The following is a 27,024-nucleotide window of genomic DNA, read 5'->3' on the forward strand; positions in this document are numbered from 1 at the left end:
TGGGGTTGTTAAATTATTTTTCAGTTGATGTCTACCAGATCCACAAAGATGCAAAGCAACTGGTTCTGGCCTTCTCTATACTTCTCCATCAACACCCTTAGAGCAAACATTGCATCTGTGGTACTCTTTTCTGGCATGAATTCATACTGCTTCTCACTAATCTTCACCCCCCTTCTTAACCTAGCTTCTAATACTCTTTCCCGTAGCTTCATGCAATGGCTCATCAATTTTATCTCTGTAGTTAGTATAGCTCTGCACATCCCCATTTTTCTTAAACATTGGTACCAGTGCATTTTTTCTCTACTCCTCAGGCATCAGCTCACATTCCAAGATTGCATTAAACAATCTGGTTAAAAACTCCACTGCCATCTCTCCTAAACACCTCCATGCTTCCAGAATGTAGAGTGTAAATGTAGGTTAAAACATTTTAAATCTAAGTTTTAAAGCTATAAAAAATGATATAAATATATACACATGGTACACTTAAATTATTAGTGCAGATAAAGATGAAAATATTCACTTTTATGGCAAGGTGTTGTATACCAGGTACAACAGTCCATGAATAGCGCAAGGGTTCACCAACAACATTGGGTTCAGAAGTGGCAATCATTTTTCACAGTCATCACTCTTCAATTATCTTCATCATTTCCACATGACCACTCACATTAGAACTAACAAAGTCAGTAGATAGTACAGCTTCAAGTATCGAAACCAATGTCTTTGAACAGGCCAAAAATTCTAAGTATAGTGCAGGGTGTTACACTAAAGTACGAATGCTGTTTAGCTTAATTAAAGCATACACTGGCATGCTACACATTAAACACAAACCAAATGATGTAAATAAAAACATTGATCATTTATACAGAAATTTTTATATTTATAATTTTAACAGTGATGAGTAAAGTATCAAAAATGCTTGCCTGATGCAGAAATTTGAACTATAGACAAGATGAGGTAAAATGTTCTTTTCTTATTAACAAATTTTTTTAGAGTAAAGACCTGCTATCTTTCTGGATCTGCAAGAAATATGTTTTGAGACCTTTTACCTAGGCAAATGTTCTTCATTTATCTTTGTCTGGTATTGTCCTTAGACAATCCTAATATGTTGCTTTATTTTAACACTGGAATCCCTGAAGTATACGAAAAACAACTCTTAATCCTGGCACACCTTTAATCCCTTCGCACCTCTCCATCAGCGTCTTTTGTTCTGTAAATTTGTCAATAAGCAGCAAGCAGCCTGCTGTCCCATCCCCCGCCTTGACGGAGCTCAGCTCATAGATAAAAAGTTCTCCCAGCTCAAGCCAAGGCTCCTTATCTGCATGTGAGGTTCCTGGATTTGTATAGGGTAAATAATACAGTATATCGTTATTTGGAATACATGCATTTCATGAGTGTTTCGTGTCTACAAAGATCTTGGCAAGTGTAGGATGAAAGGAAATGTGAGAAATGCTGAACACATACCTAAAGCAGAAAATCTTTCCATGTTATACTAATAATGATGAAGCGTATAATGTGTGAAGACTTTAGTCCAAATATCGAATCAATATGTGCTCTTTTATTCAAGAATATAAGCAAAGAAAAAAACATTTGGTTTACATGTTGCTGTCAATGAGTTAAAATAACCCAAGCTCAAATGTCAATAATCAGGGAGTTTATACATGTTCTTGAATGGTGCAGAGGTTAGAACTGCTGCCTTATAACCCAAAGGTCCCGGGTTCAAGACCGGGCACTCCGCGTTTTGAGTAGTGAGCTGCTGCTATTATTATTATTAATAATATAATTATTAATACACTGGCCAAAAAAAAAAGTCGCCACCTGGATTTAACCTGGAAGAAGGTCATGTGGTCTGATGAGTCCAGATTTACCCTGTTCCAGAGTGATGGGCGCATCAGGGTAAGAAAAGAGGCAGATGAAGTGATGCACCCATCATGCAAGATCTTGGTGAAAAATTAATGCAACACTGAATGGAACTAAATCTTGTGACATTGCAGAAGCTTATCGAAACAATGCCACAGCGAATGCGTGCCGTAATCAAAGTTAAAGGTGGTCCAACGAAATATTAGAGTGTGTGACCTTTTTTTTTGGTGGTGACTTTTTTTTTGGCCAGGCAGTGTATAATTATTAATATAATAACTTACATTTGATTAGTGTCTAACACCCAATGTAAATTTTGGCTACTTGGAACAGTTAGCGCTTGTTTTTTATTATTCAGTTTTTTTCTCTCAGTGATGTTCACATAGTACAACAAACTTGCCTCTCCCTCTCTGAGTTGGTATCATTTATCTCCATTCTTTTCACAAGATCACCAGTGACCACAGTGGGTGCTATGGCTGATACCTGCTCAGAACTATTTGTTGAATCGGCAATCAAAGATATGATGTCCCGTGTCCGCTAACTGACTGGACAAAGGCAGCACCGTAACAAACAGCTTCTTCACATTGGTTTCGCTGGCTAATAGACTGCTGCACCGCAGTGCAACTCTGCTTGGCACTGTAAAGTAAAATGTGACTTCCACCTGCAGCTATAGTCACTTCAATATGCGAGCAATTCGCCACGCCACTGTTTAGATCTAGCAGTGTCATGCTAATGGTATAAGTGCCCAAAAAGAAGAAGCCTTTGATTTCAGTCTGTAACAGCTGGTGTAAAGTTTTACTTCCTTTAAAAGACATCGTTAAAGGAATTTAAGCAGATGCACCAATGCTGGTGAATCATGTCTTCCGGGTATCTTGTTGTCACTTGAATTTTTTGTTGTTCAGTTTTATTCTTGAATAAAAGCACACTTGTTTCATTATACCTTTACGAAAGTATTTTATATTCCAGAAACCACTTGAATGAGATCAGATCTGTCTCTGTCTCTCTCGACCACGCACATAGACACATTCATATATGAAACATCAGTATTTGAAAATGCTATGCCATTTGAACATGCTTTTTTTTTTTTTTTTGTATCTTGCCAGTACTCCATGGCATAGCATTTTCAAATAGTGACATTGATAGATGTGCTCAGTATATAATTTTAAGTTGAATAATGTATGCTTTGTGCATATGGAGCTTGAGTGAATTTTGTGCATTGCTACCTTCCACTCCTTTTCTGTTATGTTGACTGAGAGATCCTTCTCCCATTGTACTCTGGGATCTTTGAAAGGGAGGGACTTTAAAATGTTTTTATATATTGCTGAGATGCTGTCTGAGTCGTCAAGACTGATCAATATTTTTTCTGGAATAGAGGTAGGTGGAAGGTGAGGAAAATTGGGCAGGGTTTGTTTAACAAAGTTTCTAATTTGATGGTAGTGAAAGAAATGTGTTGCTGAAAAGTTAAATTTGGAGTGTCATTTTTTATAGGATGCAAAGACATAGTCTGTGTACAAATCTCTAAGTGATTTAATCCGATGTTTTCCAGACATTAAAAACTGCGTACGTTTGAGAGGGTGGAAAAAGGTGGTTCTCGTGCAAAGGTGCCACAGATAAAAGCTTCACTATCTTAAAATACTTCCTATATTGGTTCCATATTCTGAGTGAGTTAAGCACAATTGGGTTGTTAGTATATTGGCGATGACTTGTACTTATTTGGGTACAGAGCAAGGAATATAAAGTTGTACTGCAGGATTTTATTTCTGTTGCAGACCAAACCTGTATATTGTCATCTATTTGTGTCAATGTCCAGGTTTTTATAGCTTGTATATTTGCCACCCAGTAATAAAATTGAAAGTTAGGTAGAGCCATGCCACCTTCTGCCTTGGTCTTTGTAGGGCTGCCCTTTAGATATGTGGATGTTTTGAATTCCAAATAAATGAGGTTATGGTTGAATCAAATTTCTTAAAAAAATATTTATTGATGTATATTGGAATGTTTTGAAATAGAAAAAGAAGCTTAGGAAGGCTATTCATCTTGACAATGTTAATTCTTCCAGCTAAAATGAGATGAAGGGTAGACCATCTATGCTAGTTTTCCTTAATTTTTTTTCCATGCAGATGGCAAAATTTTGTTTTTATAAAGCGTTTTATGTTTACTTGTGATGTTTACACCTAGGTATTTAAACTGATTTGTGATGATAAAAGGGAAGGTGTCCAATCTAATATTGTGTGCTTGAGAATTCACTAGTAAAAGCTAGGGGTGGGCAGTATGAGCAAACTTCTATATCACTGTATTTTTCTAAATTATCCCAGTTTCATGGTGTTCCCATGCATGAGTGGATGTTAACCACATTTTCCACTGCAATTGCTGCAGTAGACTGGCTAAGAATAACCTATTCCACTGTCATGAGAATTTTACATTGTACAAAAAAAAAACATTTTAATGTGCACACAAGTATTAATACAGGTTTTCATGGCCCCATAAAGTAATAGTTTTCAAGGGGGTGGCACTAATGAAGAGAAGGAATCACATTGCATGACAGTTGCAGTCAAAATATAGAACCTTTTTATTGAACAAATTTTGCAAACAGCTTAAACTATAATTTTGACAACATATTTTCAACCATCCAAAGAGGCATTTAGACTTAGTACAATATCCAGAGGTGCTTGTCAAAAGTTGTATTGCACTGAACATGTCTTAGAAAGGAATAAATAGTAAATATTTTTTGTAAACCAACTACACTTTCTGTTAATGTTAACCATCTCTGTCCACTGACACGTTAAAGTGACTTTTCAAACAGCTTTACCTTCATTAAACTGCATAATACAGTATTTAAACTAATAAATAATAACAATACAGTAAATAATTGTATTATTACTGATAGTTGCACTATTACTTCAAGACTTCAAGCCCATTTGCATTACACAGTATTCACCAAATAAAAATAAAACAAGTGCAACTTGGTGATGACATCTTTACCAACTGAACCATCATTTAGGTAAACTTCATTAATATGGACCTTGTTTCAAGCTAAGCTATATACATAAATAATAAAACTGCAACTTGCATTTATAATGCTATTTGTGGTGTAGCCCTACAGAATCGTATTAGGGCTACGGTGAAGAAGAAAAAATACGGACACAGAAGAAAAAAACAAACTATATATGTCGAGAATAAAGTCAACATGTTGGCTTTATTCCCGACAATTCCACTTTAATTTTTATGCTTATGTCCAGATTAAAGTCGAAATTTCCACTTTATTCTCATAGTTTATTTTATAATTAAAGTAGAATGTCATAAACTAAACTTCATCCTAAAATCAATGTTTAATTCACTAGATTTTCTCAAACCCCATCATAAGTTAATGCAGCACATTAAATGCTTTGTGTTAAGTGTTCCCCAACCCAGTTGTTAATCACTACACTTCTTAAACTGACTTCCTCTAGCACTAAGAGGCAGCGATTGCCGCACAGAATATATTCACTTCATGATATTCCTGCTCTCTGAAAATGTAGAATGCCAAGATAATTTTTCATGATGAAATGCATTAAAGCAGGTATTAAACATGCATGGTAATGAGGCGGTAGTGCTGCTTCCTCGCAGTAAGGGGTCCCCAGGTGTACGTTCAGTGTAGAGAACTTTATGGCAGATGTGACGAGGCTCCAAAAAACTGGATGTATGAATGGGTATCGCAAAGGTTTAACTTAAATATTGTGTAAATGTTGGGTTTGTGATCTGGTGGTCGGAGACACGAACACAGAATTCAATGTATGTTCTTCTGATCTGGCTTTCTTTATTGCACGCGTGCTGTCTCTGTCTGACGTATCAAAGCCCCAGTTCCTATCCTTCCTTTTTCTTTCTACACATAAACAATCACCACACGATAAATGTGTTCAGAACTTTAAAAATATCTTCATTATATGGTTTAATTATGCCATCCAATCAGGGTTGCGCCCATCCCAGCAAGCTTTGTGTGCAAGTAAGGAGCAAATCCTGAACGAGTCGCCAGCACATCACAGGGTGAATACGAGCAACACACACACTAGCAGGGTCAATATAGCATAACAAAACCCCACATCCTACATGACTTTGAAAGAAAACTGAAGCACACCAAGTAAACCCACCAGAAAAACATGTAAATTCAAGGCAGGGTACACCCGAGACACCCTTGCTGCGAGGCAGCAGTGCAACCTCCACGCCGCCGTGCCCCCACATGAGTAATACATGCTTTAATGCATTTCATCATGAAAATGATATCAAGTATTTATCTTAGCATTCTAAAATGTTCAGAGAGTAGGAATATCATGGTGAATGTATTCTGTGTGGCGATCGCTGCGGGCGCCTCCTCAGTACAAGAGGAAGTCAGTTTAAGTAGCACGTACCGATTTAACATGGCTCGGGGAACACTTAACACAAAGCATTTAACACTAGAATTACCAGAGTCTACGAAAAAACTCGTAGATCCGGCCCACCTTAAATCGCTTCTTAAATCCGTTCACACCTCTCCGCCAGTGTCTTTTGTCCTCTAAATGTGCTGATAAAAGACAAGCTGCCAGCAGCCTGCTATTCCATCCCCCCTCTGACTTAGAACATGAACGCACTTTTCCCAGCTCATGCCTTGATTGATTGTCTGGGAGTGAACTGGAGTTTTAGACTTGAAATAATACATCATTATTTGGAACACACGCATTCCATGTGTGTACCGTTTCTACAGTAATCTGTGTAAACACATTGTTAAAACAGAAACTTTTTCATATTTTAGTAATAAATGTTACAAAATGTAGGCATAAACTATAGAATGTGTAAAGCCCGAGTTCCTAAGATCAAATAAACACTTCCACAAAAGCTTTACACACCATACAACAGCTTCCGTGGCGTAGCGCGCTAAGATTTGCCTCTCAGAGCGAATAGCTTTTCTCTGCCTCACAAACATGAGTTCAGTTCCCCGCTGGGGATAAAGTGTTACTTCTTTTTTTTTCTTTTTAACCTCAAACGGACATAAAATTTGTAAATTGGTATGCACTGTCAGTTAATGAGATCGTTATATTTTCATGTGGGATGCTCCTTTTAAAATATTTTTTTAACAATTGAGACTGCAATTAACATGCACAACTGTCCTTATAACTTATTTTTTTCAAGATCCATAACACACAGACAGACAGAGCACTGCGTAATACAGAGACAGACAGGCAGAGATATACAAATAAACAGGGAAGGCACATGTACTGAAAGAAAAAAAAAATCAACGTGCGTTGTTCCTGCAGCACTGAATAAGCTCACCCGCTCTAACATCACTCCTCCCCCCAATCTGGCTCTCTAAGTAACAGCACAAGTACAGACACAAACCAAGTGTAATCAAGAGTCCTAGTTCGATCCCCACTCACTCCTATATTTGCCGTTTTCAGTAGTAAGCTGCTCTTTTTGTTAATATTATACGGTACACACATGCACTTGATTTGTGTCTGTACTTGCGCTGTTACTTAGAGAGTCAGATCGGGGGAGGGGTGATGTTAGAGCGGGAGAGCTTATTCAGTGCTGCAGGAACAGCGCACATGTTGATTTTTTTTTTCTTTCAGTACATGTGCCTTCCCTGTTTATTTGTATATCTCTGCCTGTCTGTCTCTGTATTACGCAGTGCTCTGTCTGTCTGTGTGTTATGGATCTTGAAAAAATAAGTTATAAGGACAGTTGTTCATGTTAATTGCAGTCTCAATTGTTAAAAAAATATTTTAAAAGGAGCATCCCACATGAAAATATAACGATCTCATTAACTGACAGTGCATACCAATTTACAAATTTTATGTCCGTTTGAGGTTAAAAAGAAAAAAAAGAAGTAACACTTTATCCCCAGCGGGGAATTGAACTCATGTTTGTGAGGCAGAGAAAAGCTACTCGCTCTGAGAAGCAAATCTTAGCGCGCTACGCCACGGAAGCTGTTATATGGTGTGTAAAGCTTTTGTGGAAGTGTTTATTTGATCTTAGGAACTCGGGCTTTACACATTCTATAGTTTATGCCTACATTTTGTAACATTTATTACTAAAATATGAAAAAGTTTCTGTTTTAACAAAGTGTTTACACATATTACTGTAGAAACGGTACACACATGGAATGCGTGTGTTCCAAATAACGATGTATTATTTCAAGTCTAAAACTCCAGTTCACTCCCAGACAATCAATCAAGGCATGAGCTGGGAAAAGTGCATTCACGTTCTAAGTCGGAGGGGGGATGGAATAGCCAGCTGCTGGCAGCTTGTCTTTTATCAGCACATTTAGAGGACAAAAGACACTGGCGGAGAGGTGTGAACGGATTTAAGAAGCGATTTAAGGTGGGCCGGATCTGCGAGTTTTTTCGTAGACTCTGGTAATTCTAGTGTTAATGTGCTATATAACTTATGACGGGGTTTGAGAAAATCTAGTAAATTAAATATTCATTTTACGATGAAGTTTAGTTTACGATGTTCTACTTTAATGACAAATTACGAGAATAAAGTCAACATGTCGACTTTAATCTTGACATAAACGGCGAGAATAAAGTAGAAATGTTAAGAATAAAGTTAACATGTCGACTTTATTCTCGTCATAAGTGTCGAGATTAAAGTGGAAATATCAAGAATAAAGTCAACATGTCGTCACGCTATTACACAGTACCCAGGTACATTACACAGTATTGAAAAAAATAAAATAAGTACAACTTGGCTTGCAGTATTATCCAGTAGTATAGAAACAGTATTTACACATTTGAACATAATGGTCCACATCCGACCTTTTAAAACCAAAGTATCTTCAGGCAACGGCCGTGACTCCTTTTTTTCGGCAAAAGTTCTTCTGTGTCATCATGTTCAACTTTATCGTCAGCTTCAGTTTCGGAATGTTCTCTGTCCATTTTCACCGCGCAATACCTACACTACCAGTACCTATTTAGCGGTGTAGCAGTGAAAAAGAGCCCCCGCGCAACACCATTGTGATTAGCGGTGTAGCAGTGAAAAAGGTCCCCACTTGAACAGTTTCCCACTGCGCCACGTTCCGAACGTCGTTTAGGCAATTTAAACTGGTGTTGCGGTATAAGAAAAATCCATATTATAACAAAAATAAAAAATGGTTTTCGGTATGAACCGGTATACCACCCAGCACTAGTAAGAGCACACTTTTATTCAAATTAATTCTGAGACCAGAAATCTTTTGAAATTCTGTTGGTGCTGTTAAGCACAGTATTTTGTGGATCTGATATGTACAATACCATATCATCTGCATATAGAGAAATTTTCTGTTCAAGTCCTTTTCTGATAACCCCCTTAATCTCATCAGCATTTTGACAGTGAACTGCCAGTGACTCAATGGCGATTGCAAAAAGCAGTGGTGACAAGGGGCATCCTTTTCTAATGCCATGTTCTAGTTTGAAGTACTTTGAATTAATGTTGTTAATACAGACTGAAGCCTCTGGACTGGAATACAGCAGTTTGATCTATGCAAAAATGTTTGGGCCAAACCCAAATTTCACTAGTGTAGTGAAAAGGTACTTTCATTGATCCAATACAAATGCTTTTTCTGCATCCAACAATAATACTATCTCCTGGGTGTTAGACTTTGTGGGTGAATATATTACATTAAACAGACATCAAAGATTGGAAGCTAAGTGCCTGCTTTTAATAAATCCAGTTTGGTCTTGTGATATTACCGAAGGAAGCACTTTCTCAATCCCTCTAGTTAGGACTTTGGAGAGTATCTTAACATCATTATTATACAATACAATACAGTTTATTTTTGTATAGCCCAAAATCACACAGGAAGTGCCGCAATGGGCTTTAACAGGCCCTGCCTCTTGACAGCCCCCCAGCCTTGACTCTCTAAGAAGACAAGGAAAAACTCCCAAAAAAAACCTAGTAGGGAAAAATGGAAGAAACCTTGGGAAAGACAGTTCAAAGAGAGACCCCTTTCCAGGTAGATTGGGCGTGCAGTGGGTGTCAAAAGAAGGGGGTCAATACAATACAATACAGTACAGTACACAGAACAGAACAATTTCTCAATATAGTAAGAAATAAAAAATATAAATTTTAGAAGTACAGAGCAGAATTTAACAGTAGATGATATATCCCATAATAAGATTCGGATTTGTATAGAGTCCTGGAGACCTCATCCTTCAAGCTGCCTCCCCCATTTGGCCATTCCACAGCTGAAACAGTGCTGGGCCAGCCAATCCGATGAAAGGGCCCCTCTCTCCCACGATTCCTGCAATCCTCCATCTGGGATGACTTTTCCTTAGGCAGGCAAAACAACTTGGCAGGTGGGCCATGGCACCAAGTGCCACATTTGAGTACCGAGAAGAAAAACAGAATAAGTGAGGGTTAGTATATAATTATAACTGTCATGTTACTTATGTTTAAGTGCTAATGACTAACAACAGAGATGCAGTCTGTACAGTTAATCAGCAGCTCTAGTCAGGATATGCTAAACTGAAGTAGTGAGTCTTCAGCCGGGATTTAAAAGCTGAGACCGAAGGGGCATCTCTTATAGTAGCAGGCAGACCATTCCACAGTTTAGGGGCCCTGTAACTAAAAGCTCGACCTCCCACTGTTATTTTATTAATCCTTGGAATCATAAGCAGACCGGCATCTTGAGATCTTAATGTGCACTCTGGTTTGTAAGTCATGATAAGTTCAGACAAGTAAGCCGGACCTCGACCATTTAATGCTTTATATGTTAAAAGAAGTATTTTGAAATCTGCCCTAAACTTAACCGGGAGCCAGTGTAAGGATTTAAGAACTGGAGTTATGTGTTCGTATTTTCTTGTTCTTGTAATAATTCTCGCAGCCGCATTTTGGATTAACTGGAGGCTGTATAAAGAACAGTTTGAACATCCAGTGAACACCGCATTGCAGTAGTCAATCCTACTAGAGATAAATGCATGAATTAGTTTCTCAGAATCCTGTTTATTTAAAAAGCGCCTTAATTTCCTAACATTTTTAAGATGGAAGAAACATGTTTTGGACAACTTTGTAATATGCGCTTTAAATGACATGCTAGAGTCAAAGATAACTCCTAGATTGCGGGCTGATTCAGTAAAATTGACTGGGATTCCCACTGAGTTAAATGATGACAAAATATTGTTGTGATCAGCATCATTCCCTCCAACAATTAACATCTCTGTTTTATCTGTATTTAAAGACAAGTAGTTCTTATTCATCCACTCCTTTAATTCACTAACACAACTAATTAAAGACAACATTGGAGAAACTTCATTTGATTTAAATGAAAGGTATAACTGGGTGTCATCTGCATACGAGTGAAAATTAACATTATGTTTCCTAATGAGAGATCCCAGTGGAAGCATGTACAGTGAAAACAGTAAAGGTCCCAGTACTGAGCCCTGCGGGACACCATATTGAACTTCTGTGTATAATGATGGAGTACTGTCAGCACATTTCTGTACATATTGGAATCGATTTGATAAGTAAGAACTAAACCAAGCGAGCACGGTGCCTGTAAGCCCAACATCATTTTCTAGCCTGTGCAGTAAAATAGAATGGTCGATGGTGTCAAATGCTGCACTTAAGTCCAACAACATAATTACAGTGGAGTTTCCTTCATCAGAGGATATCAGAATGTCATTTACAACCCGTGTTAGTGCCGTTTCTGTACTATGACCAGTGCGAAAACCAGACTGGAATTTCTCAAATAAATTGTAATGCATAAGGTGTGTCTGAAGCTGACTGGCGACTACTTTTTCTAGTATTTTAGAGAGAAACGGTAAATTTGAAATAGGCCTATAATTATTTAGTATATGTGGGTCAAGGTCTGACTTTTTAAGTAATGGTTTAATGACTGACACTTTTAGTGTATCAGGTACTGTGCCATGCAATAATGAACTATTGATAATGTTTAGGATAGGCGCTGCAAGAACATCCATTGCACTTTTTACTAGTTTTGTTGGCACTGGATCTAGGGAACAAGTAGTGGGCTTCATTTTAGAAATTAAACTTAAGACTTCCTGCTCAGTTACAGGATTAAAATTACTAAAGTGCTGAGTGCAATGTGAGACAGAGTCTGCTAAGCTAGTATTTGGTTTGTACTGTGATGCAGAGATCTGGGATCTTATATTTTTAATTTTCTCATTGAAGAAGTTAATAAAGTCTGTACTGCTAATGTCTGTTGGTATTTTGCACTGTTGATCTGAATTTCCATTTGTTAATTTAGCCACTGTTCTAAACAGTGCCCGAGGATTTTTATTATTGCTATCTATTAATGTAGAATAATATTCTGACCGAGCTTTAAAGAGGGCTTTTTTATATTTATTAACACTCTCTGTCCATGCAATTTGAAAGACCTGTAACTTTGTTGTTCTCCATCTGCGTTCCAGTTTTCGACACTCTAATTTAAGAGCTCAAGTGTTTTCATTAAACCAGGGAGAGTTTCTATGTGCTTTGATCACTTTTGTTTTAAGGGGAGCCACTGTGTCCAGAGCATCTCTCAAGGTCACATTATAATGTGATGTTAGCTCATCTAAATTGTTTTCCGTGTTTACATTTGATGTTAACTGATCTAAATGGTTTTCCACAATTACACTCGACTTACTCAAAGTATCTATAAATTTTGAAGCAGAATTACAATCTAGATGTCGCACTGTCTTTGTTTTAATCTGGGAGTGTGTTGGCAAGGTCAGGACCAAATCAAATGTAATTAAGTAGTGATCAGAAATAACTTCATTTAATGGAGTAATAATTAAATTTTGAATTTCAACTTTGTAAGTTATAATTAAATCTAATGTGTGGTTATGATTATGAGTTGGACCTTTGACATTCTGACAAAATCCTACTGAATTTAACAAATAAGTAAAACATTTGCTAAAAGTGTCAGTTTCCACCTCAATGTGTACATTAAAATCTCCCATCAGTACTACGTGATCATAATTTATAGCCAAGTCAGATAAAAGGTTGCTAAATTCAGACATGAACAATGAATACGGCCTTGGTGGTCTATAGACTAGCACTATAATTGTGTTGGAATCTGTTTTAATATTTAAAATGAATGCTTCAAAGGATGTAAAGTTGCCTAAATTTTTAGAAGTGATTTGCATTTTGTTACAATGAATTATTCCAAGGCCCCCTCCTCGACCTGAATCTCTAGACTTATGAAGGAACGAGTATCCATCTGGTGACACCTCAGCTAGGGGGACAGTGTCACATTTACTAAGCCAGGTTTCGGTGAGAAGACACAGATCAGATTTTGTACTTAATATAATATCATTTACCAAAACAGCTTTAGTGCCAAGAGAGCGAATGTTCAATAAGCAGCATTTAAAACTGTATGCTTCTTTCTGAATTGGTGATATACTTTTTGTTTTAATTTGTAGTAAATTTCTATTACAGATGCCCCTGGTGGAGGGTCTGGTTTTATCCCTTGGTCTAATTATACACCTTATTTTTTGGTTATCAATTAATTTAAGGTTTGTATCAAGACTAAATTTACTGGATGCCCCAAGACAAGGATTATGGGTAACAGCTTCAGGAAAGTAACAGGTGGGATAAACAACAGCCTGTGATTTAAGATCACATGACTGCGGCCTGGATGGTGCTCTAATCAGTCAACCAGGCAGTTTTGCTGCCATATTTTGGGATAATACATAAGATCCCCTCCAGTTAGGATGAAGACCATCTCTTCTGAAAAATCCAGGCCTTTCCCAAAAATCATCCCAATTGTTCACAAACGCTATGCTTTTGTTTGCACACCAGGTTTCTAGCCAGCAGTGAAGGGAATGCAATCTGCTATAAATCACATCCCCTCTATATAATCTTGGTAAGGGGCCAGATACAACTAAATTCCGACATTTTCTTTTAGCTTTGATGCAAAGAGAGATGAAGTTCTTCTTTAATACCTCAGATTGCTGTGAATAAATATCATTAGTGCCGACATACAGCAATAAGGTAGATACTTCATCGTCGGCGACATGGTCCAATGCGGCCTCTATGCCAGAAATCTTGGCCCCTGCGAGGCACTTAACATGAACTGCTGGTTTAACATAGTTTGGAATTCTAACATTCCGCACTATGGAATCGCCAATTATGAGCACTTTCTTATTCTCAGTTTCCACAGGCGCGCTGCGGAGTGCTGAGAATCTGTTCTGGGTCCGAATTGGTGACCTGGGTGCCGGGGGACTACATTTTGGATTCTTAGACCCCCGTCTTACTGTTACCTACTCGCCCTGTGGCTGAATTGGTGCTGCTGACTTTGGCCGTGCACTGACTACAGTGGGGCCAGGAGAGACTGAAGCCGAATCAGATGTAGCCGAATTGTCTAAACAAACCGAGTCGATCCAATTTTCGGTTTGCCTAATCGCTATCAGATTCCTAACGCGGTCCTCCAATTCGCGTATTTTCCCGACCAACTCTAAATTAACTAAACACTTTTGGCAGGTGAAGCTGTCTACAATGTCGGCCGGAAAACCTGAACTGTACATGCTGCAGGACACACAACATATAAACGTGCCCTCAACGGGCAGAGAGCAGATAGAACTTACGTTTAGTATTGATGTCATCTTCTCCGTTTTCTGTAGTTTACTTAAGTGCTTTCTGCTTCAGAGACCGTCGGCTTCAAGTTTCTCACTGCTGGTTATTTCTTCAGGTCAGCTGCCGGCTTTACTTCCGATGAACTTGCTCGGGTGTTTGCGAAGGGTTACGTGCCTGTGGGAGACGCCGCTGCTCGGTGCTTCTGCTCGGTGCTTCTGCTCGGTGCTTCTGCTCGGTGCTTCCGCTCGCTGCTACGCTCGTGCTTCCGCCTGTGTGAGAGAGAGAAATGAGAATGACAACAATTTCAAAAGTGAAATTGGTCTGTATGATGCACATTGTAATAAGTCCTTACTTTGCTTAGGAAAGATGGTAGGTAATGCTTGGCAAAAAGTTTGAGGTATAATTTTGTTGTCTCTAGCTTCTGTAAATGTTTCTAATAAAAGGGGAGCTAGTTTTATTGAGAATTTTTTATTAAATTCGGCAGGGTAGCCATTCAGGCCTGCTGCTTTCCCACTCTGAAGTGACTTTATAGCATCTAGTAATTCTGATAGTGCCAGAGGTTTATCAAATTCCTCTGCACTGAGAGTATCTAGTTGCACAGGTGTCGAACTCCAGTCCTCGAGGGCCGCAGTGGCTGCATATTTTCATTCTAACCATCTTCTTCATTAATGAGCCATTTTTACTGCTAATTAACTTTTTTTGCTTTAGTTTTAATTAACTTGACTCAGGCCCCTTAATTGTCTCTCTTTCCTTAATTAGTAGCCAAACAATAATGAGACATCAAACAAGCCACCATATGACCAGCTCACCTGTGCCCATCACACAATATCTGAAAATAAAGAAAGGTTAAGGTCTCAGCAAGGTTGATCTCTCAGGTCACCAAAACATTTTGACAGTGTTCTTAGAACAATCAACAATTTGGAAGTATCTGCTGTGGCAGAATGAGAGCAGCAACAAGCCATTGAATTAAATAACGGGCTTAAATAACAGGAAGAATCAACTTCTCATTAAGAGAAGGTTTGGAGTGAAATTGGTTTGAGTTTGAAATCCCAGTTTAGCTGGTCATCTGTTGACTCGTTTCACGTCAAAAAAAAAAAAAAAGGTTGGCGAGAGGACAGGCAGCTCTTGTACTAAGATAAGAGAATGACTACACGGAGTTCAAAAAAAAAAAAAAAAAAATGTTTTTAGCTCCGGTTGGTGTACAGGCTACAACCTATTGGACGACAATAAAGGAAGAAGCCGTTGTCGAAGAAGCTGTGTAGTTCATATTAGCATTATAGGCTAACTAGCTTAGCTAGCCTGCAAAGAGATGCTGTATACTCAGGATAGCGCTCTAGGTGACCAAGGGAAAACCTGGCAACGAGGGAAAGCAGCAAGTTTCACCTCATTGGACAGACTAACTCCTTTTAATGCTTGGAGCGTTTAGCTGTGAGCCTGCCTTCAGGAGGACTCCACCATTTCCCACTGCATGGAAGCGTTGCGCTTGGACAATGAACACTGACTTTTACTCCACTTATTTGTGAGTACTTTGAACAGGCCTCAAAGTTTTTGGCCGCCACGTTCCCAGGCGTCGACCAGGACTGCAACAAGAAGGGTTTGTTGTAATATTATTTTTATTTTGTGTGGTCGCTGGCTTGTGTGTGTGTGTGTGTGCGGGCCCATAAAGTTGCTGAGTTAACGTGAGGTTATAGTAATTAATTTTACTCATATAGTAGATTTGTTATTGTGTTTTCTTTAACAGTGGGATGTTTTAAGTGCTCGGAAAAGCAGAGTTGAAAGTGCATATATAAGGTTTAAGTACACTGCCTGAACCTGTATGTATTTGTAGTGAAGGGTGAATTTACTGCAATTTTTGTGAGTTTTCTAATTTGTGTAATCTATAATTTGTGTTGATTTTGATTGGATTTAGCAACAAATAATTTTATTTATTTATTTTAGTTATTTTTCCAATTTAGTTAATAAATTTTGTTATTTTTTGAGGACATATTTGTAATGTGATTTGTGTTACAAGTTACTAATTGTGGAACAGCTGGCAGCTTATTACTGGGGAGTAGGTATTAGTTAAGCGATTCTGATTTATCCTCTAAAAACACATATTTCAAATTTAAGGGGTTTTCATAAATCAGCTTAGGGAAATAGAGTTTACGAATTTAGGGTGCTATCCTATGGCTAAAGGGTAAGGAAAGCGCTACATAAGAATTCCCACACCTCTAGTTTTCTTTGTAAAGCTGGAATGGAATATTTAGCCAGTCCAGTCTCTGTGCAGCCGAAACTGATCCATGCTTAATAAGTGGATCTCCTGTAAAAAATACTATTTTAGTGTTTATTGTTACGTGAGAGAATACTTTCTTTTTCTTTAATTCGTGATTGAGATCTTTAACATTCCAACTCACAAAGTTAACTGTTCAGTCATTGAGACATTGCTTCTGAAGTTTTGTTGTTTTAGGATTTAAGCCTTGACCTTAATTTCCAATTTTCTCACGAGGTATTGCCATGAAGCCTATTATTACGTTGGAACTTATAAGGATTAAAAGGATAGATTAGAGATAGCTTGCTCTCTTTCTCTCCCTCCCGTAGTCCCGCCCCCATTTTGCCTCCCCATGTGAGGCTGGACCAAACTTCACAAAGTCCCAGTCCTCTGGCATACCTAGAGACAGAGCACGTCCAAAACAAAACAAGCCCCCGAGCAGCGACATATAAGGATTAAAATAGAGGTATCTATTGACAATATAGTCCATATACTGTAAGCATAAAATATTATCTTAAACAGTTTTGAGAGAGTAAACCCTGCGAATGATGTTAAACAGTAGCCCCGGATAAGCATAGTAAGCCCTAATACAATAAACCAAGGGTATGATGTTAAGTGGTCTCCTTTAAAAAAATGTACACATTCATACATACAGTACTGTGCAAAAGTTTTAGGTGTGAAAAAATGCTGTAAACAAAGAATGCTTTCAGAAATATAAATAATGATTGTTTATCAATTTACAAAATGCAAAGTGAGCGAACAAAAGAAAAATCTAAATCAAATCAATATTTGGTGTTACTGCCTTTTGCCTTCAAACCAGCATCAATTCTTATAGGTACACTTGCACAAAATCAGGGATTTTGTAGGATTATAGCCAGGAGTATGATCAACCAATTATACCAAACAGGTGCTAATGATCATCAGTGTCACACATAGGTTGAAACACAGTCATTAACTGAAACAGAAACAGCTGTGTAGGAGGCTTAAAACTGGGTGAGGAACAGCTAAATTCTGCTACCAAGGTGAGGTTGTGGAAGACAGTTTCATGTCATGGCAAGATTGAGCACAGCAACAAGACACAAGATAGTTATACTGCATCAGCAAGGTCTCTCCCAGACAAAGATTTCAAAGCAGACTGGGGTTTCAGGATGTGCTGTTCAAGCTCTTTTGAAGAAGCACAAAGAAACGGGCAACGTTGAGGATCGTAGACGTAGTGGTCGGCCAAGTAAACTTAGTGTAGCAGATGAAAGACACATCAAGCTTATTACCCTTTGAAATCGGAAGATGTCCAGCAGTGCTATCAGCTCAGAACTGGCAGAAACCAGTAGGACCCAGGCACACCCATCTACTGGCCGGAGAAGTCTGGCCAGAAGTGGTCTTCATGGAAGAGTTGCAGCCAAAAAGCCATACTTCTGACGTGGAAACAAGGCCAAGCGAATCAAGTATGCACGAAAACATAGGAACTGGGGTGCAGAAGAATGGCAGCAGGTGCTCTGGACTGATGAGTCAAAATTTGAAATATTTGGCTGTAGCAGAAGGCAGTTTGTTCGTCGAAGGGCTGGAGAGCGGTACAATAATGAGTGTCTGCAGGCAACAGTGAAGCATGGTGGAGGTTCCTTGAACGTTTGGGGCTGCATTTCTGCAAATAGAGTTGGAGATTTGGTCAGGATTAATGGTGTTCTCAATGCTGAGAAATACAGGCAGATACTTATCCATCATGCAATACCATCAGGGAGGCGTATGATTGGCCCCAAATTTATTCTGCAGCAGGACAACAACCCCAAACATACAGCCAAAGGCATTAAGAACTATCTTCAGCGTAAAGAAGAACGAGAAGTCCTGGAAGTGATGGTATGGCCCCCACAGAGCCCTGATCTCAACATCATCGAGTGTGTCTGGGATTACATGAAGAGACTGAAGGATGTGAGGAAGCCTACATCCACAGATCATCTGTGGTTAGTGCTCGAAGATGTTTGGAACAACCTACCAGCCGAGTTCCTTCAAAAACTGTGTGCAAGTGTACCTAGAAGAATTGATGCTGTTTTGAAGGCAAAGGGTGGTCACACCAAATATTGATTTGATTTCGATTTCTCTTTTGTTCATTCACTGCATTTTGTTGATTGATGAAAATAGATGATTAACACTTCCATTTTTGAAAGCATTCTTTGTTTACAGCATTTTTTCACACCTGCCTAAAACTTTTGCACATGTATATGCTTATGTATATACACATAATTGTAATTAAAACATAAGCAAAAAGTAGCTGAGAAGGAAATAGGATGTATAATTACGGTACCAGTATCATTGCAAGCGCATCAAACAGCCAGTAAGATCTTCTTTGTCTTGCCAGGACAGGATGCGACTCAAGATCGTATTTCAGAAAAGTGTCGGGATCAGTTTTCTTGGCTCTTTTTCTGCTTTTTCTGTAGAAGTAAAATTATAGAGCTTGCCTTGAGTGTCCACTTTCAGTTTGGCAGGACAACAGGCTGTGTCTGATCTCGGCTTTCTGTAAGCAATGTTTAATGTTGTAAAATGCGGCACGTTTAGCTACTGTTGAGGATGATAAATCAGGGAAATACGAAAGTGGTTATTTTCAGATATAATCTCTTGTTTCTTTCTGAGAAGTAACATTATACAATATGTAATTTAAATTGTAATTTTTCAAAATGCACAATAAGAGTCCTAGGTTTAGAGGTATTTGATCCCCGTATGCCATAAGCTGCTGCTATCTCGGTGTCTGATTTGAAGTTCTCTCCAATTATTTTAGAGAATAGTTCAGGTATGAATTTCACTGAGGTTGGATTTTTGTGATTCTCGGAGAGACCTTTGATTCTAATATTATTCCTTCTGCATCCATCTTCCTTCTTCTTCTCCTGAAGATACATTTCTTCATTCCCACTTTCTCCCCAGCCAACCTCTGCACCATCAACATGGTGAAAGGTTTCACCAAGACATTGCCAACGTGTACAAACACTACCAGAGAAAGTGGAGTCTGTCTGTGATGGGAGACTATTGTTGGATACTGATACATGAAGCATCAGACAGTGGCTACAAGCAAAAATCTGCAGCAAAACATTTCTAGTTTTCTCTTGTGTTGCTTACATTGCAATATCATAGTGTAGGCCTATACTACTGGAGATGTTACAATGTTACATGCATTATTGCACTTTTCTTGAAAGCCCTACATGATACAGTAATTACAAATACATAATTTGTGTTTACCTTGTAAAAATCTTTTGAATACACTAAACATTGTAGCAACATTTTTTTTTTTAATTTTGTTGCCGGTGTGATTTCTACTTTTTTTACTTTACATTTAAAAATCATGTTGTTTCATTTGAAAATCCTTTAATTGGAGCTTAATTTGAAAACAGATTTTTAAATACAAATTAATCGTGACAATCCCTTATCTTAATTACTTAATTTATTCATTACACGGCATTAATTAGTGTTTGTTTGAGCCTATTCTAGTGGGATGTGGTGTGTATCTGAAACCTGTCCCAAACTGAATGCCAGTCTATTTCAGTCTAATTCCTCAACACATCCACACTCCACTCACAAATGGGCTAATTTGGATTCATTAACTAACCTAACATACTCAGTTTTTGTTTGCAGAATGAAGCCTAAACAGTTTGGTAAATGCCACAGGAACAGGAAGAACATGCAAATTCAACACAGTTAGTGCCTAGGCCTGAGATTTAAACATTGACCTTTGTAGCATCCAAACAAAAGACCTGACCACTGTACCGAGTATGCATCTGTAATAATTTCTGTTTTCTCTTTCCCAACTTATATAGCTTTATGAGACAGTGCTAAAAGAAAACGAGAGGTTGCGGGACCAGCTGCAAGAAGCTGAACTACAGCTGAGCCAGAACAAAGTAGAACTGGAAAGAGCAACACAGGTACGCTACAAAAAATAAAATCTAAGCAATTGATAACTTTTATAACAAACCATTCAATCTTGTATTCTTTGTTGTAAAATTTATTGACTTACTAAGAACTTTTTATTTAAGATTATTTGACTTATTTTAAGAAAACTTATCAAGGAAAGTTTACCTACCTCTTTGTCAGATTTTTTTTTTTTTGCTTAAGTAAAAGACAACCTGATTGCAAGTTTTGTTTTCAGTCTTTTCTTTGTGGCTTTTCAATATGCACTTTTTGCAGTGTAGGAATTGACAATATTATAGTGGATTACAGAGTGTAGATATAGAGATCTTCCTCAAAAGGGATAAGACATATTAAAATGCTTTTCATAGAGAAATTAGGAACATTCTTAGAAGGGTTTAGACATCCTCTGAAAGAAGGCAATATTTTGACTTAATTTAAAGACACATTTTCTGCCTAGTGTATGTCTGAATGTAAGAAGTATCCTTGATGGCTAAAACTGTCTACTCTGTCCTTTCCAGAAACAAGAACTCAGTGCAGAGAGGCCAGCATTACTGGAACTGGAGAGATTTGTAAGTAGTCATTTCAAATCCAAATAAGGTGCTTCAGAAAAGGGTAAAACTGACCACTTTTAACTGTAATGTTGCATAAGTAGTAATTTGCATGTTAGTATTTCATTGTTTTTATTATAGTATTCAATTGTACAGTTAAATAGTTCTTAAAAGAAAAAAAAATGTTTCACTAGATTTATTTTATTTGCAAAAAACGAAATCTCCCATTTATATACTTTTAAGTATTTAGACCATGTGATGTGGCACTGCAAAATCTGGACAGCTGCTTGCTTGAATTATCCTTGAGATGTGTCTAAAACTTGACTGGAGTCCACATGTGACAAACTGATGTGCTTAGACAAGGTTTAGAAAGGTACACGCTTGTGTATACAAGTTCCTACAATTCATACTGCATATCATGTAAACCTTTGTGATAAAATTTTGGTTAGGCATAAATCAAGGCAACAGTGTAAAAAGATTTCTTAATTTTTCAGTGTTCCCAGGAGAGGGTATGAGCTGGGCTCAATAATTCTGAAATGGAAGAAGTTTGGTTCTACCATAACTCTTCCTAGAGTTGGCCTTCTGGTCAGTCTGAGTAACTAGACAAGAAGGACCTTGGTCAAGGAGGTAACCAAGAACCAAATGGTCACTCTAACAGTTTCAGAAGTCCTTTAGTAGGATGAGGGAACCTGTCAAAAGCATTTCATCAATCAAGCATTTATGGTAAAGTGGCTATACAAAAACCACTGTTGAGTAAAAGGCGTTACAGTTTAAAAGACTCCAAGTGCATGAGTAAAAAGAGTCTCTGTTCAAGTGAAGCAAAAATTAAACTCTTTGGGCAAACCTCCAAGCACTATGTTTGATGAAGGCCAGTCACTGCTCATCACCTCACTAATACCATCTCTATTGGGAAAGCATAGTGGTTGGCAGCATTGTCCTATGGAGGTACTTTTAAATCGCAGGGGTCAGGAGACTGAACAAAGTTGAAGGAAGGATGAACATAGCCAACTACAGAGAGAGAGAGGTCCTTGAAATAAATCTGCTTCAGACTGCATGCAACATCAGGGGTTGATGGTTCACCTTTCACCATGGTAATGACCCAAAGCATACAGCCAGGACAATGTTAGAGTTGCTGCAGGACAAGCCTCTGATTGTCCTTGAGTAGTTAAGTTCAACCCCATAGAACATATGTGGAGGGACATGAAGATGACAGTATACAGATGCTTTCCATCCAGTCTAACAAAGATTGACAGTCTGCCATAAATAATGTAATAAACTGACCAAATACATGTGTGCAAAGCTTACCCAGGAAGACTTGAAGCTATAATTCTTGCCAATGGGCCTTCTAAAAAGTACTAAATTAAGGGTCAGAATACTTGCATGAATGAGAGATTTCAGTTTTTGATTTTTTTAAAAATTGAAAAATGTGAAGGGCCTGAATATTTCCTGAATCCATGGTATATGAAGTACAACTTAGTCAGTCTGAAATATTGTGGTATATGTTACCCAATAGTATGTAGCATTGGGACAATACTGTCAAAGAGAGTTGAAGAAAGACTGTCAAACCAATTAGGAAATAATGGGTAAGGAACAGAGTAGCAACCTCATGGGGAGACTGGAATATTGAAAAAGTTTGTTACTGCAATAGCATCAACACTTTGTACCATATATATGTATGTGGCACCTCCAGGAATTGTCTGGTATGACCTTTGACAAGCAATGTGCAGAGCTGGAATTTCATTGGTAATGTCCTGCCTTTAAAAAAACAAGATAAGCCACTACTGTACACTTCACACACTGTAACAAAATACAGAATTTGTAAATACCCACTGAGAACAGGCCAGCACCAAACCTTTAACAACAAATCACTATGCTTAATTATTTACACAACTATTGAGGAGTTGTAATAAATAACAGTAAATGTGAAATTTAAAAAAAATTTTACAGTATTAACAATGACTTAAGCAATGATGAAACAATGAATTGAAATTGAGGAAACCTCAAGACCACAATCACCTCCAAACAAATATATATCAAATCAAATTAGTGTATAAATCTACAATGCATACAAATGCAGGCCCCCATTTATACTGTATTCATCACAAGCCTGTTAACTCTTAAACAGTTAAGGCACCTTTGCAATTTAATTCTTGTATATTATTGCTTTAATAAAACATTAATAATTACTGTAGCTGTTAACACAGATGAAAAACAATATATTCTAAATAAAACAATTCATCCTGTCCCATCTTACAGCAGGGAAAATAAGTATTTAACTTGTCAATGTTTTTCTTAGTAAATATATTTCTAATGGGGCTATTGACATAAAATTTTCACCAGATGTCAGGAACAACGCAAGTAATCCATACATACTAAGAAATCAAAACAAACAAGTCCATAAATTAAGTTGTGTAATAAAGTGGAATGACACAGGAAATAAGTATTGAACATGTTTACTGAAATGTATTTAATACTTGGCAGAAAAGCCTCTGTTGGTAATGACAGCTTCAAGACGCTTCTCCTGTATGGAGAAACTAGTCGCATGCATTGCTCAGATGTGATTTTTGGGCCATTCTACCACAAAAACTGTCTTCAAATTTTGAAGGTTCCGGGGGCCTCTTCAATGAACTCTGATCTTCAATTCTTTCCATAGACTTTCAATTGCATTCAAGTCAGGTGATTGACTGGGTCATTCTAGCAGATTTATTTTCTTTCTCTGAAACCAATTGAGAATTTCCTTGGATGTGTGTTTGGAATCATTCTCTTGCTGAAATGCCCACCCTGGTTTCATCTTCAGCATCCTGGTATATGGCAGCAGATTCTTATCAAGAATGTCCAGTTACATTTCTCCATTCATCCTTCCTTCAATTGTATGAAGTCTGCCAGTACCATATGCTGAAAAACAGCCCCACACTATGATGTTCCCATTTCCAAACTTCACTGTTGATATGGTGTTTTTGGGGTGATGTGCAGTGCTCCTCCAAACATGGTGTGTGCAATGACATACAAAGAGTTAAATTTTGGTCTCATCTGACCAGACTATATTCAGCCAGTATTTCATTGGCTTGTCCAAATGTTGGGCAGCAAACTTTAAACAAGCTTCAACATGCTTTTCCTTCAGTCGTGGAGTCTTGTACGATGAGCGTGCATAGAAGCCATGGCGGTTAAGTGCATTACTTATTATTTTCTTTAAAACAACTGTACTTGCTAGTGGTCCTTGGCTCTTGGACAACTCTTCTGATTATTCTTTTGATTTCTCTGTCAGAAATCTTGCAAGGATTCCAGATTATGGCCCCAACGGTGCTCACTAGAACATTCAGAAGTTTAGAAATAGGTCTGAAACCAATGCCATCAGTATGTTTTGCAACAGTAAGGTTGAGAAAGTCTTGAGAGAGGCTCTTTGCTTGTATCTATCATGAGTGTTTCTTGTGTGATGCCTTGGTAATGAGAAACTTTTTTATAGGCCAACAATTTGGACTCAATCAGCTAATATTAATTTGCACTCAGGTGGCAGGATTGCTTATGCCTTTTTGCACCTCTTTTTCTTCATTTGTTCAATACTTTTTCCAAACGTCATTCTACTTTATTACACATCATTTATTGACTTATTTGTTTTGATTTCTCTGTATGTGTCGATTACTTGGGTTGTTACCGACATCTGGTGAAAATTTTATATCAATAGCCCCATTAGAAATATGTTTAGTGAGAAAATTTTTGACGCGTTCAATACTTATTTTCCCTGCTGTATTTACTGAATACCAGGCATGTTTTTGAAGGCTTATGTCAGTTGCAGATGTGATTTACCTTCTCAAGAGCAGCACAACTGTGGAACACTTCTTTGGGACATTTCAGTTTGCCGATCAGTTCAGTATACCTGAATGGACAGAAACTTGTTTTAAAATCACCTAGAACAACACTGCTTTGTGGCAATCTCTCTATCTCTATTTTTACACACCACAATATCTGAAAGGTTGTAGAAGGAACACAAAAACCATAACTGTAAACAATGATCAAACATCTATGTGGCTGTCCTATACAGAGACTGTACTGCTTGTGTAATGCCAAATCGGTGCATAGTTTTTAATGGCACAATATAATATAGTAGTCCATGGGTCTCTTCAAAATATAAATGACCATTTTGAAGCCTGCCAGGATTTTCATTAATCTTCTGACATACAGGGCTAATGAATTGTGCTTGAGCTATGTTTTGCATGCCGGGGCAAATCAGACCACTGGTTTACAGAAATGGCCATATATGTTATCCAGTATTAGTAAGATACATCAGAAACAAAATTACCACAGTGTGTTCTTTGGAAAGTGAGAGCTGTAGGTCTGGTTGTTTCAAGATGGGTGGAGATTGTCTTAAATTGCTCTGTAGTGTCTTGGCTCTTGGCATTCCACTCCTATGTCATCCCATTCTTTAGATGGCTCAGAAGAGGAGATGAATTTGTGATGAATTTGTTTCCCCTGAGCTGAAAACACTTAATATTGACCATATTTGAGTCTGTATAGACATTATGCAAGTTAATTTCTAAATCCTACAGGTATTAATGGAGAGGAGATAGTGATGTCTGTTTAAATGAAACACATCTTCATTAATAATAATATTAGAACTTGTTCTATTAGTTGTTGGAAAACAGGATTCTGTGTTCTCTATGGCAAACAATTATACTTTGACCTGGAACAAACTATCTAGTCTTATCTCAATTTTCTTCCACTTGCTAACCTTCCAGTATCCACTTAAAAGTCAATTGTGATGGAGATTGCAACTCTATGCAGGAATTCTAGTATCTTGTTTACTAGGCACATCAGGCAGATACCACAGTGGATCTTATTTTCCATATTATAATAATGTGAGCCATTAATTTTAATGTGAGACCACTACACTCATGGTGTATTCCAAAATGATGGCTGTTTCCTGGGGCACACACTCTATCCTGAAAGGCAGATATGAACTTGGTTGACTGTCTGATCTTAATGGGTAACCTAATGAGTCACCCCTAAGCTTTAACATAAAGGGTATGTCATCTGCAGGTCTCACCTCTTAGTTTAAGAGACCCACAACTTCAGGCTCCTAGGTAATATTTTCTCAGCCACACAAAAGCCAGATTTGGTCCAATGTAAGTTTCCATGGACCTTCAATCAAAACTTTTAACAACTCCTCCCCAGGCACAGAATACTTCCTAATATGTCGTCGTAGGTGGTCTTGATTACAACACTGGTCACATGCTCTGTTCCATCTACTAGAGAAACCTTGATAATTATTAGTTAATGTAATTATTCATCCAGCTATTAGGCCTTCTGACAGAAAAGCTTCTTTGTAAGAATTAAGTGACAGCCTATATCCATGTTTTATTACTTTAAAAACCCCTCAGCCTCTTTTAATCGTGGTTTACTTCAATTATCTTTACCTGCACCAGGTTTTCCACTTAGCTAAAAACTTCACACAGTACACTAGCCATGCAAGTACTAAAGGCATTCAGAATTTGCCATTTTGTGTCCTCTTTCTTCATGTCAGGCTCCTTTAGACAGATAATATGAAGTTGTAAGCAGAGTCCCAGATGTTATCTCTTGTTACCAGTTTCTCTTCCAGTTCATAAAGGTAGGCTGCAGAAAGAAGAATTAGATAGATAGATGGATGGATAGATGGATAGATGGATAGATAGATAGATAGATAGATAGATAGATAGATAGATAGATAGATAGATAGATAGATAGATAGATAGATAGATAGATAGATAGATAGATAGATACTTTATTAATCCCGATGGGAAATTCACATTCTTCAGCAGCAGCATACTGATACAATAAATAATATTAAATTAAAGAATGATAATAATACAGGTGAAAAAAAAAACAGACAATAACTATGTATAATGTTAAATATTAACGTTTACCCCCCCTGGTGGAATTAAAGAGTCGCATAGTTTGGGGGAGGAACGATCTCCTCAATCTGTCTGTGGAGCAGGACAGTGACAGCAGTCT

General features: G+C 37.8%; 1 protein-coding gene across 2 annotated transcripts in view; it reads left to right on the forward strand.

The window, feature by feature from the left end:
- The window catches only part of ppp1r12c (protein phosphatase 1, regulatory subunit 12C), a 260,970-nt gene that overhangs the window by 204,208 nt on the left and 29,738 nt on the right, over nt 1-27,024 (forward strand). For both annotated transcript variants that reach the window (XM_028813684.2, XM_028813686.2), the window contains exons 18-19: nt 20,401-20,505; nt 21,010-21,060. In XM_028813684.2, the coding sequence (XP_028669517.2) occupies nt 20,401-20,505; nt 21,010-21,060 (156 nt within the window). The remainder of the gene's footprint in view (nt 1-20,400; nt 20,506-21,009; nt 21,061-27,024) is intronic.

The sequence above is a fragment of the Erpetoichthys calabaricus genome, chromosome 11, assembly GCF_900747795.2.
Source record: "Erpetoichthys calabaricus chromosome 11, fErpCal1.3, whole genome shotgun sequence".
Taxonomy (NCBI): Eukaryota; Metazoa; Chordata; class Cladistia; order Polypteriformes; family Polypteridae; genus Erpetoichthys; species Erpetoichthys calabaricus.